Here is a 13,344-nt window from a genome sequence, read left to right on the forward strand (position 1 = left end):
TATTCACACTCTTTGGTATGGAGTGATATGAAAACCTGCAAATTTAATTTTGGTATCTTCAGAAATGGGAAATGCCATGTGCAGTGGCAGTCAGTAATAGATTACATTCTGGCCTGGGCATTTGTTTTTTTTTCTTTTAGCATCCATAAATGAAAGGCATCCTAGTGGCTAGCACTGGTGGAGGCACTGGTTCAGGAAATTCTTGTACGTGTTTGGAGGCTAAAAGGACTTTCGGTCTAAACCAGCTGTAAAACCATTTGCATGTTTTCATAGCATTACTGCTTGTTCCTACTGGGGCCCTGAGGACACCACCAGCCCTGACTGTCCCTGCCCAGCCCCCCTGGGGCTTCCCCCACCCTGCCCACAGCCCAGGACCCCACTTCAGTCCCCTCAGAGCTGTCAGTCCCTGCCCCAGCAATGCTGCAGCAAAGTGCTGGTCTCTAGCTCTCCACAGCCCTGCCCAACCTGGACATGGGGCCTGCCGAGCTGGGCTGATGTCCCAGTCCCTGTCTGTCCCTGTCCCCATGGCCATCCTGGGACTGTATCTGGTCCCAGTTACCCTCACCAGGCCTGGTCCTTGCTCACAGACTGACATCTTGGCCTGCCCTCAGCCCATGCCACAGAGGTGCCTGATGTCTTGGGCTGGGTCTGCCATGAGCCTGTCCTGCCTCCATGGGGGAGCCCCCATGGCTACCAGTGCCCTGGCCCCCAGGGAGATGCTGGTCCCCATGGTGTCCCAACAGTTCAAACGGAAGAAAATGGAAAGCAGTGTGGTGTGGCTGTGTCTTGTTCCTGATTTCATCTTGGTTTTCAGAAAACTCAAGTGCCTTTCCTTAATATTGTAGCACTCCTGGTCATGGGAAGTCCCTTATTGTGCATTACCCCAAAAGCAGCCTGAGCACTGCTGTAGTCAACCATCCAAAATGCTGGAGGGAAGGGATGCTGTCCAGAGGGACCTTGACAGGCTTGAGAGGTGGGCCCATGCGAACCTCATGAAGTTCTAAAAGGCCAAGTGCAAGGTCCTGCACACGGGCTGGGGCAATCCCAAGCACAAATACAGGCTGGGTGATGAGTGGACTGAGAGCAGCCCTGCAGAGAAGGACTTGGGGGTGTTGGTTGATGAGAAGCTCCACATGACCTGGCAATGTGCACTTGCAGCCCAGAAAGCCAAGCATATCCTGGGCTGCATCAAAAGAAGCATGACCAGCAGGTCAAGGGAGGTGATTCTCCCCCTCCACTCTGCTCTCGTGAGACGCCACCTGGAGTACTGCGTTCAGCTCTGGGGCCCCCAACATAAGAAGGACATGGACGTGTTGGAGCGAGTCCAGAGGAGGGCCACAAAGAAGGTCAGAGGGCTGGAGCACCTCTCCTATGAAGACAGGCTGAGAGAGTTGGAGTTGTTCAGCCTGGAGAAGAGAAGGCTCCAGGGACTCCTTAGAGCAGCCTTCCAGTACCTAAAGGGAGCCTACAAGAAAGCTGAAGAGGGATTATTTACAAGGGCATGTAGTGATAGGACAGGGGGTAATGGCTTTAAACTGAAAGAGGGTAGATTTAGATTAGAGGTAAGGAAGAAGTTCTTTGCTGTGAGGGTGGTGAGGCACTGGAACAGGGTCCATTCCTGGAAGTGTTGATGGCCAGGTTGGATGGAGCTTTGAACCACCTCGTCTAGTGGAAGGTGTCCCTGCCTATGGCAGGGGGGCTGGAACTAGATGATCTTCAACATCCTTTCCAACCTAAACCATTCTGTGATCCCTGTGCTGCCTGCGTTGGTGGTGCTGCAGTAGGGAAGAGGCAGCAGTGTGGTGCTGTGGAGTTGCTCCCTTTTCTGCTGTCAGTGCTACTTTTGTGACTGCTTTCTTTTTAGCTTGGTTTCTTAAGGAAAAGGAGGATAATGTGAAAACCATTTTTTATCCCTCTGTATTGGCTAGTATCAGTCATCACCAAATCTCATAATTCTTTCAGGTTTCATGAACACTGATGGCTAGAGGTTCAAACAGGTGCCCTCAATGAAGGGGAATCTGCCTTAAGAATTTATGTTATAAAGTTGTAACTCATAGTAGGCATGATGTGCCTTATGGGAGGGTGGTAGGAGCATGTTGCAGGTAACCTCTTCCGCATCCCAGCTGTCTGCTGCGGGGCCTGTTAAAAGTACCTAGTGCTGTTGGGTTCTGCGGAGGCAGTAGCTGAAACCTGGGGGTAGGTGAGGATGGGCCAGGGCAGGATGGATGAAGTGAACCTTCTGAGGTGTGTGATGTTTGCCATTTTCCCATGTGAATTTTGGCCTTAAAAACAAAAAAGCTGGGAAAAGTGCAGGCAGTGCAAGAGAAATACTTATGAGCTCACTGTGGAAAAGCTTTACTCAGAGTTCATGCTGTATTAGATCTAATGTAACTGAAAAACGTGGCATGAAATGCTTTTGGTTGGTGCTTGGGTGCTTTGTTAGGAAAATAATAATTGACTAGCCACAGGAGGTTTTTCTATTTCCATTTTTTTGTTTGTTTTTGCAACTCTTTGCTGCTCTATTAGCTTTATTTTTTGTTGATCTGAATTTGCAAAGCCCATGTTACTTAATTTACTTCGGGCATTTACTTATTAAGGCTTAGCAAGGATAACGGGCGTTCTATGCAATGGAAAAAGAGAATAAATCCATAGAAGACAGAAGAGCCATTGTTCTGAAATGTCATTAAATGCTGTCAGGCACCTTTAAGAAAAATCCTGCAAAAAGTGTGAAACTAAACTTCATATATCATTAGTAATTTGAAATGTGAAAGAAGAATGTGGCAGTTCTCTGGTTACCAAAAGTTGAGTTTAGGAGAGTAAGCTGACATCATTAAATACTTGCTGGAAAAATAGATTGAAAGAACTAGGTTTTGAAGTTTAGAAGTTGTTCTTTCCAGCCTGATGGTGATCTGGTTGAGAAAAACATGGTTTGGTGATGCTGACAAAATCACTGTCCCTAAACAATGTGTTTAGATTGGCTGCGAGTCTTAACACTTATTATGGGTGCGGATTTTGGAAATAATCATGCTGCTATAACTCTCTTATCTTTAGAATCTGGATTACAGGAATACAGCGTATCAGTGCAAATAGTTAAAGAAGCTTTTTTGAAATGCACTTAATAAAACATTGAATGAGCTTAGATTTCAGGCTGAGGTTAAATAATTGTTTCATCTGTATTGGAGTTTCTGATCCACTTTAATAATAGAGCAGGCGGACATTTGAACAGAAGGGCTATGCTAAGCTTAGGGAATACTCATTAAAAAGATTCACAACAGCAATTCTAAAGAAAATATAGCTAGTGTGAGAGGGAGCATAGCAGAATGCCAGGGCAATAAGCATTTCGATTTACGCTTTGCTTTATGTCAAATTCTGATTTTTTTTTAGTGTCAAAGTGAAAATTAATTAGCAGATCGTTTCTGAGGGAGAAGGTGCTGATCCTTGGTGACCCAGAAATCTTGATCCCTGTGGATCCAGTGGCACAGCTGGAGTTGTTGGTCTTTGTGCTTCAGGTGCAGTCTCAGTCATGAGCAAAAGCTCAGGATAGGTGGGATCCAGTTTCTGCTCTGCAGCATCTCTGTCACCTGGCTCTACAGTCAAGCTTGTGGGCCTGGTTTTTCGAGTGCTGATTGAAGTTCTAAAATGTACACTAACATTAACTCCCAGGTGAATATTGGTAGATATACTTTAATTTCTTCTAAAATATTACAATTTTTTTTTCCAAAATGTCTATGAAAATTGTGTTTTCCGAATCTAAGACATTGCGTTTAAATACCATTATCTTGTGGACCTACCAGAGTTTTGCTTGGAATATATCTAAAACTAGTTAAAATGCACTTGTGATAATCTTGTTTACTTATCTGGAAATAATATTGCCACATCATGGTTTTATTCTTGGAGAAATAAGATATTTTTTTTCATGAAAAAAAGCAGCATTTAGCACTACTCTAATTTTAACTAATTACAGGAGAGCATTCTCATGGAACTTATTTGCCTGGGTTTTAGATGCTTTTCATATTAGGAGATGATGTTAAAAATGCCAACATTCTCCTTTAATATTACTTGGAGTTTTTGCAAGTCCTTTTTTTGTTGCCTAAAAACGTAGCGTGGTCATACTTTGTCATAAAATCAAATACTCATTTTCCATTATAAAATGCCATATGCTCATACATACTGATTTCTTTACAGAAGTTTCATGTAAGCACTACTTTTGTAATCTCTTGGCTTTTCAGTTTAGAGTGGACTCATTCTGCCTGCCATAGTGTATGGTCTTTTTCATCATAAAATCATATGTTTTCTCTCCATAGCTTCTGCAGAGAAAGACACAATCAAGAATACCTACTCCAAAGTAATGGATGCATATGGGCTCTTGGGTGTATTAAGATTAAACCTTGGTGAGTAAAATATGTAAAACCTTAATTTTTCATTTGGGAAAGAAAATTGTGCTGCTTCTGTAAAGCTGTACAGCACAGGATCTTCGCAACAGGAACTGGGCTCTTTTTTTCTTTTTATTTTTTGTCTACATTTGTAGAGTAACTTGAAAGTTTGGAGCACTCCCAGAAATGAGGGAGTGGACAAAAATAACTTCCGTTTTCACAATCCCCGTTATTTGCAGCATAGTTTCTCCTGTTTGCATTTCCTTTTCTTCTGTAGAACTTGAGAATGAGTTCTTGATGGTGGTTCTTTCTGTACTTTTTTCAGGCAAACTTTCAGATTGTGTGCATTTAAGCATATAAATACATCAACCTCACACTCCACTAAGATTCATTGTTACCTGTGCCTTTTCTTGTTTTACAGGAGACACATTGTTACATTATCTGGTTCTAGTAACAGGATGCATGTCTGTGGGAAAGATTCAAGACTCTGAAGTTTTTCGAGTTACTTCCACTGAATTTGTATCGTTACGAATTGATTCAACAGATGAGGATCGTATTGCAGAAGTGCGCAAAGTTTTGAACTCGGGAAATTTTTATTTTGCATGGTCTGCAACTGGTGTCAGTTTAGATCTTAGCCTTAATGCTCACCGCAGCATGCAGGAGCACACTACTGACAATAGGTTTTTCTGGTGAGTTCATAATGTGTTTTGTCAGACATTATATAGAATAATGCATGCCTGTACAAACTAATCTGTGGCAAGTCTTTATCCTTGTCTTTATCAGCTCTTTAATGTACACCTTTGTCCCACAAATGTTGATGAGATAGAATAGCATTATTTTAACTCTAAGGACATAAGTATGTTATTAATGATACAACGTTTCCATGGCCACTTGGAGTTTCTTAATTGGAAGACACAGATTTTCACTGCTTATGATGTTATACTTTGATCTGAACAGTTGTTGTGATGTTGTGTTTCAGCTTTGGTGTCTCTTAATTCTTTATCAAGTGTGTCAGTTTTTTAAAATGAGTGTCTACAGTGCACATTGCTTGACTGCTGAACTCACTATCTTTTTACAGAATATTTCTTAATAAAGTGTAGGTTTTCACGCAGAGAATTCGTGGCAAAAGGAATACCGCTGTTTCTGCCAATAAGCAGCTTAATGCCAGTGATGCATACTGTCATGTAAGAAATTCTGCTGCCATATTTTCAGCCTTTGTTAAAAAATGGTGTATGAGTCCATGAACCTTGGAAGGGTCCGGAAGACTTGGCAGTACTCTGTTAGAACAGGTGAAAATCTACATCTTCCCACCAATTCTGTCTAACATACGAGACAACAAACCAGCTCTGGCGTATGTGCCAGTGCTACTCTACTCTGCCACTGTTTTTGTCAGATAGAGGAATATGATCAGATTGCTATTTAGGACAAAATATGTGTATTAAGACAGAAAATAAGCTCTAGTCTTGAGAAACACATCTACCTTGATGTAGGTTTACAGGAGTTATAGGAACCTGGCTGTTTGTCTCTCTCTGCAGCTGGAAAAAGACTGGGCTCTCTGTTGATAAGGCAGTATTTCAAGGCTTGAGAAATGATGATGCCTGTTGACCCTGTCCAAATCAACTTGGCTGATTTTGACCCCTTTCGTAAAACTTCTTAAGTTACCTGGCTCTTTTTCAGTAAGAATCAGTCCTTGCAGGAAGTAGATGGAATGTCCCAGATTCCAAGATCTATAAATATAAACACTAAAAGTCAATAACAGAAAGTATTCTGCTTATGCACTTCAGTAAGCTTTCTTGGGCTTTTTCTATTCAAAAGTACCAGTCTCGGATTGCCCAGGGAAAGAATATTATTTGCTTTCTCAGTCTTCTATCATAATGCATCTGTATACTTTTCTGTAAAGTGAATGCATACTTGATTCATGGGATTTGAATCTTCATTAATGATTGAACTGAGGTGTTTGATAAGTTGCAGATTTTTTTTTTTTTTAAATTGGAAGTTTAGAATGAAAAGGCTAAAATTAAAGTGAATAGCTTCAACCTTTATACCAAATATGTTATATGCAATTATGGTAGAATTTTCTGGGCGGTGACAAAACCAGCCATCTTACTGGAGTTTACTTTTCTTTGCTATGCAGAAAACTTTACTTCCTTTTTATACAAGTGAATGTTTCCAAAGAAGATCAAAAGCCAAGCCCCACTAGAGTGAGGTAAAACAAAAAAACTCACAAACCCCAAACTTTAGTCTTATTTACTTACTACAGTGTTGATTGGTACTACTTAATGCACGGGTATATCCAAACTGTGGATCTTTCTTTCCTTTGATCAGTAATTGGTATTAGAGAACTGTATTTGCAGTATATAATGTACCAACACTTAACCCTGAAATTGACATTTACAAAAATTTGAAAATCAGTTGGCTATGAATGTATTCCTGGAAGCTTGTCTGGGCAAGTGATGCGTTATGGTGACCTATAATAGAAATATTCAATGTATGTTGACAAGAATTTTTTTCTAGCTGAAATTGAATGGTGCTTTACCCATCACAAAAAGTAACCCCATAATTGGAATTCTGGCTTGCTTTTCCCAGAGTCTGTAATCTTTGGCTTTTCAAAGCAAGTCTGAGTGGAGAAATATAAACAAGCTTGGCGTGTTGTTTTTTGCTGGGTGAAGAGCAGAGGCTATAAGGGTTATTTTTTTAAGGTCATTAAAATTCATGGCTTCACCCCATATTCTTACTGTGCAAACGTTTAAGCTGTTCTTTTGTAAACTTTGCTATTTCAAGTGTTTAAATAAGAGTTATATCATAAAACTATAACATGCATATTTTCCTTTTCTTATTTGTAGTAGTGGGCATAAAATATAAGAAGACAGTAGCTGGCTTAACAATTTGAGCTGTATTTTATTTCCTTCCAGTTATTTTTTTTTTTTTTCTCGATAGGAACCAGTCACTGCATTTACATCTGAAGCACTATGGTGTGAACTGTGATGACTGGTTGTTACGTCTCATGTGTGGAGGAGTGGAGATAAGGACAATTTATGCGGCTCACAAGCAAGCGAAGGCTTGTCTCATTTCACGACTAAGCTGTGAACGGGCTGGCACCAGATTTAACGTCCGGGGAACAAACGATGATGGTCATGTTGCTAATTTTGTTGAAACAGAGCAGGTATGTTACGCTACAGTGCACATTGCTTGGCTAATGAACTCAAGATAAACATGCGTGGATAGTTTTTTGCCATAAATCAACAGATCACAAGTCAAGTCTGTAACCAACAGATACTGGAATAGTTCCTTTGCTGCTAAATAAGGAATCTAAGTAGATTACATAATTTGATGATCTTGGTTTTTAGTGTAGCTTAGGGTAAGGACTTGCATGAGTCTGAGTTTCAATAGCTTAAGAAGCTGTTATCCATCAGCTGAACTGTTGTAGGTGGCTGTACTTCCTTTTAGCCTCCTGAGCTGTAGGTGAGTGTGTACTTCTTTTGGCCTGAGCTAATAGTAAAGTAAAAGACCTCAGAAACAAGCAAAAGAGATTTTTGGCAAATACATGGTACCTTGTGGTTCAGGAAAGATTAAAGCATTCCTATGGTTACTTAACACAGCTCGTCTGAAAGGTAGTTTTTAAAGCCACTGTAATTCCACTGCATTTGATTGCATATCTTTGCCCTTATTATACAGAAATGCAAGAAGCTATTAAATCATTCTTTGCTGGCCCTTCTTTGCACACTTCTTATGATAACCTAGTTATCAAGATGTTGTTCCTGCAACTGTATTCATGGGAGTAGGTATCTTTGGTTGACTCACTGACACTTTGCAAAGCCTAGGTGACTTCAGTAGGATTTTATCCAGGAAGGGCTCTGCTTATATAGATCCAATTTCAGGAGTTTAGTTAGAACCCTGTCGTTCCAGTTTCTCTGTCCAAGTTTCCTGGCAGGCTAATGTCACTAGATGACTGTGGCATATCATTCCACTTAAAGTTTCCTTCCCTGTATACTTAATAGACCATTGTATTTTGGATTCTGATACACAAAATCTGTGCAGGCGTTCTGAGTAGGCTGCATTGTTATTTTCTGTGCATTCGTGTACATTTTAACTGTTCCTACAGGAACGTCTTACAAGTTACTGTTAGCACAGAGGTAATTCAGGCCCAAATAATAAAAGCTTGCTGTATTTTCTTAAACGTTGTGAATCATGATTCTGCAAGGAAGCATGAGCATGCCAGAACTTCTTTTATGAATTGTTCAGAGGGGATAGAGAGAAAAGTCTAGGGAGCACAATTAATATTTTAGCTTGTAGTGTGGAATATGTAATATGTAAATATATTTTATTTCCTCTATGTTTAGCAAAACCTAAAACCTTACACTCTGTAACACCTATTAATACTATGCATTTTTTTTTTCTTAACAGGTGATATTTTTAGATGACTCTGTGTCATCTTTCATACAGATTCGAGGATCTGTTCCATTATTTTGGGAACAGCCAGGCCTGCAGGTAAGCAGGAGATAGATTTAATTATACAGATAATTTTTATTCATGTTTTTTAAAACATCTTACAGTAGTGCTTAGGCTCTTCTGCACAGTTACAGGATGAATCCTGTCAGGATGAGGTTATTCTTTGGGAGCAAGGTGCTGCTATTGTTTAATTCACCAAGCCTGCCACTCTCGAGTTTCTGAATGCTGTTTTGCACAAGATTTGAATGTCCATTGCTTTTTAGATGCTTTCTCTTTGAAGTTCTGAGTTTTTCTGTTTTAATTTAAATTGCTATTTTAAAGCAGGTTATCTAAGGGCACACAAAGAGACTGTTTTCTGCTGAATTGTTCTTAAGGATAAGTTTTTTCAAGAAGTCAACATGGATCAAGAGTTACTGTAATATAATTTCATCCCAGTTTTCTTGAAAGAGGGATTGTATCAACAACTACTACTGTGTTACAATTTTTACAGGGAAGGTTAAAAAAAAGTTCATGCCTCACGGTGACTCTAGGCTCTTTAAACTAGACATATAAGCATTTTGCAATAGAACTGCTGAAACATTTACATGCCTTTTACTGAAAACAAGAAGTAATTAGATTATATGACTAAGTATATTAAATAAAAAAAGTGGGTTTTAGAAAAAAAAGAGGAATTTAGGAAAAGCCTATAAAAAGAATGCACACCATAGCAAGCAGAATAAATTTGGGAGATCTCATTTAGAAATAGAAATGAATTTTTAGGCCATATTTAGGATCAAAAGAGGTCTTTGAAGAACAATTAATCAAATGTGTAAAGACAAATGATTTAATATAATCTTCATGTCATAGGTGGGATCCCATCGTGTCAGAATGTCAAGAGGTTTTGAGGCGAATGCACCAGCTTTTGACAGGTGAAAGAATGTCTTAAATTTTTGGTAATGAACTACAAACCTCTGATAAGTCATGCATCAGAGGGGTGGGATATGTTATTCCAAACGGGAGGCTTTGTCTATACAAATGTGTGATTCAGCAAAGCAGCGAACTGCCTGGGCACCTTTTTCAAACTTCTACAGCATTGCTTGTGCCTTTGAGTGCTTTGCTGAAAGGTTTGAAGAAAATTTAAAATAGTGAAATACTTTGTTAAATTGAAACCAAAAATTATAGCATGTTTACATTGAATAATCTATATTTGTCAGCTGCTGTATAAAAGTAAAATTTATATTTTGATTTTATTCCTGCCATGACACTTGAGCTTCACAGCCTTATTGTTCTAACTAAATGTATGTTGTTATATTGATTTGTTTGGACATGACATAATAAAAGGCTTGTGGCAGTTATTCGAGTATCCAGTACATTTCTGCAGCAACTCAGTCAATGTTGCAGGTGTTCATGTTAATTTTCTGCATGCCAGAAGATAAGCATGGAATTTTTCTTCTGTTAACAGGCATTTCCAAACTCTTAAAAATTTATATGGCAAGCAAATTATTGTAAATTTACTTGGGGCAAAAGAAGGGGAACACATGCTCAGCAAAGCTTTTCAGGTGAGTATGACAATTCTCTCACTGTGCATCTTGGAATTTGCCTGTTTGGGATGAAGCTTTTATATAGCTTTCGAAAAATGAAACAGGTATGCTATGCTCTGGAGCAACTACCATTTGTGGTTAAAATTGTATTTATCGTAAAACCACTGCTTAAGATACATAATGTGACGTGAATTTTTAAAAGCTTTATATACAATTAGTGTTTGATTATGTTCAGATTGGTTACTTTACTGAAAATTTATAACAGCAACATAGACAATGTTTAGGGATTTTCAGTTATTTTCGTATTTCATGCTTAGTAGTGGCTTATTTAAAAAATCTTTTTTGCACTGTAAAACTGGTGAATAAATAAATTATACTTTGTGGTATTTAATACTGTGATGTTTCTTTTAAAAATCTTTCCCTTGGAATTCCTGGATCTATTCCTTAATATTTAAAAAAAAAATCACAAATTAATTTATCAATTTAAACATAAAAGCAGCTTCATGATTAAATAGAAATGTTTGTTCAGAAAATGGTAACTATAAGTGGCCATTTTCATGAATTCCCACTAGTTAGGTTAAAAATAACTGTCATATTGTAGTCCATAAATACAGACAATTTGAGAATTTCTGTCTGAAGCCAGAGAACATGTCAATAGCCATCTGTTATTTCCCTTTCCCTTTTTCCTTTTCCCTTTGTATTATAATGATTGAGTATCTTAGGCCATTTACTAGTATCTTTTCTGTATCCAGCTATCCTGGTAGGAGACATTAGTGCTCCCAGATGCATATCAATGCCCACTGCAGACCATAGCTTTGCCAACAAAGATTGAGCACTTCAAGATTTTTCAGGGAATAATAGAGAAAGTTTTGCTCAAGCTACCCTCAACAGCAACCTAAATAATTTGTCTGTTTTTTTCAGTAGTAGCTTATGGAGTGTTTACTTAGTCTCCATTGCTGGCAGGTATGTCTAAAATGGTGACTGTTGATAAAAGGGGTTTCCACTGAAACAGCTCTTTGCAAATGGAAGCATTTTAACAGTAGAAGAGGCTGTGGACTGTCTTGGTGACCCCTAGTATAGTAAGGAAAAAAAACTGACTTTGATTGTGACAAGAAAAAGAAAAAACACAGGTAAAATATTAATCATTCTGAGTGATTTGTTGAACAATAGTGATAAAAATGGTTTCATTTTACTTAAGAGAAAGCATGTAATAAACAAGATAGCTAATAAAACAGCTTTAAAAATATTTGTAGCTTCTCATTTAGCTTATACTACTATATGTTCAGATATAATTTTTTCTTCTCTTTTTACAATGTCAGAGCCATTTGAAAGCATCTGAACATTCAGCTGATATCAAAATGGTGAACTTCGACTATCATCAAATGGTTAAAGGTGGAAAGGCAGAAAAACTACACAGTGTGCTTAAACCTCAAGTCCAGAAATTCTTAGAGTGTGGATTTTTTTATTTTGATGGAAAGGAAGTTAAAAGGTTTGTGTGTATAACTCCTGTAAATTTCTTCAAATTAAATTATGGTTCTGGGATGCTTTCCACCCCTTAGTGGGAAGATAAGAGAAAAAGTGTTAGTTCTGTTATTGTGTTTTTATTGTATCCAAGATGATGCTAAACAACTGAAATATTATTCACTTATTTTACTCTATTAAAATTTTGTCTCGTTCTGAATATGCTCTGAAAATCTTAATGGAAAATATCTTTGAGACTTCGATGGGGCATGACTTAATTTCAGGCCTTTGATCTCATGATTTTGGTGAAAATGGGCAATTGTCCTTTTTCTTGGGTGCACCCACATGGGATTAAAGAATGACTGTTTTTCCATCTTCCTGTATAATGTTATTCATATTTTCCTCAGCAATGGAGCATACCATTTTCTGTTTGTTGTAAATGCTGATGTTCAGTGCAGTCTTTTTCTAAATCTGTTTGCACCTGGATCCCCCATTTGAGAGATTCAGTTCTCCACAAAGTATGAATGGAGTGCATATTTTCTGCCCTGCTCTGTATTTCCCAGTCCTGCTGTATTTGTACTTCTGCCCCTATTTTCCCACTCCTCTTCCTAGAGCAAAGGCCGTGCTTATCTCAGCAGGAAAAGAGAATCAGGGCTAGAAATAGACAACATTCCTGCTCTTCTGCCTTCCACACCATTCCTCCTTTTAATTAATACCAGAGCAAACTGCTGAGTGAGGTTCTCCATGAGAAAGAGAATTGTTGAGTGAGGGGATTGTGCCACATGCAGTGGGGTTTCATCTTCTAGTGCAGTAGGAGAGGAAAAGAGGGTTCCAGTGCCACTCTGTGCTCTAACCTGGCTGTGGGATTAAATCCCCCAGGGGCAGGTTTTAGTAGGCCTTAATAAAATTAGATTTAGTGGGAAGATGCTTAGGTCCCATCTTTGCCTCAAAATGTCACTGACCATTCTCCAAACAGCTTTAAAAGTGGTGTGACACTTTGTGTTGGGAGAACACCGTTTGGTCTTGGTGGAGATTCAAACAATATTATCACCCATCAAAAAGACTGACAACAGAACAAAAGCAAAACGGCTTGTGATAACTTGAAGAATTGCATTAATAAAAGATACAGTGACGATTTTTATAAGTTCATGGACCATCTCCTTTGGAGAATGTCAGGTTTTTTTCTAACACAGATAGCAAGTTGCTTTGTATTTCAAATCAAATACAGAGATAGTAATGAAAAAAATAACCTTGGAGAAAGTTCTTCAAAACATTCTACAATTTATGGTTAGATCTCCAAGTAAATGTGATGAAGCCTTACTGACTTAATCGGACAAAGTGTGTAGTGGGAATGATGAAAGTAAGGAATAAGTGTGTAACTCTGGGAGAGCCATCAGAATGTTGTACTTATAGCCAGGCAAGAACAACATGGATGTTGCCTAATATGATCCTTCTGAGAGCTTTATAGCATGAGTTAATGGTCTTCTCTCAAAGGAAGGGGAGCAATTCAGAGTGCCTGAGGGCCTCAAGCATCTGTTGAG

The 13,344-nt window shown here is 38.7% G+C and overlaps 1 protein-coding gene across 15 annotated transcripts in view; it reads left to right on the top strand.

The window, feature by feature from the left end:
- SYNJ1 (synaptojanin 1) overlaps positions 1–13,344 on the top strand; it is a 68,395-nt gene that overhangs the window by 9,507 nt on the left and 45,544 nt on the right. For all 15 annotated transcript variants that reach the window (XM_052793783.1, XM_052793785.1, XM_052793784.1 and 12 more), the window contains exons 3-9: positions 4,305–4,391; positions 4,795–5,062; positions 7,311–7,536; positions 8,778–8,861; positions 9,669–9,730; positions 10,264–10,360; positions 11,662–11,831. In XM_052793783.1, coding sequence (XP_052649743.1) covers positions 4,305–4,391; positions 4,795–5,062; positions 7,311–7,536; positions 8,778–8,861; positions 9,669–9,730; positions 10,264–10,360; positions 11,662–11,831 — 994 coding nt within the window. The remainder of the gene's footprint in view (positions 1–4,304; positions 4,392–4,794; positions 5,063–7,310; positions 7,537–8,777; positions 8,862–9,668; positions 9,731–10,263; positions 10,361–11,661; positions 11,832–13,344) is intronic.

Source organism: Harpia harpyja, chromosome 8, assembly GCF_026419915.1.
Source record: "Harpia harpyja isolate bHarHar1 chromosome 8, bHarHar1 primary haplotype, whole genome shotgun sequence".
Classification (NCBI taxonomy): Eukaryota; Metazoa; Chordata; class Aves; order Accipitriformes; family Accipitridae; genus Harpia; species Harpia harpyja.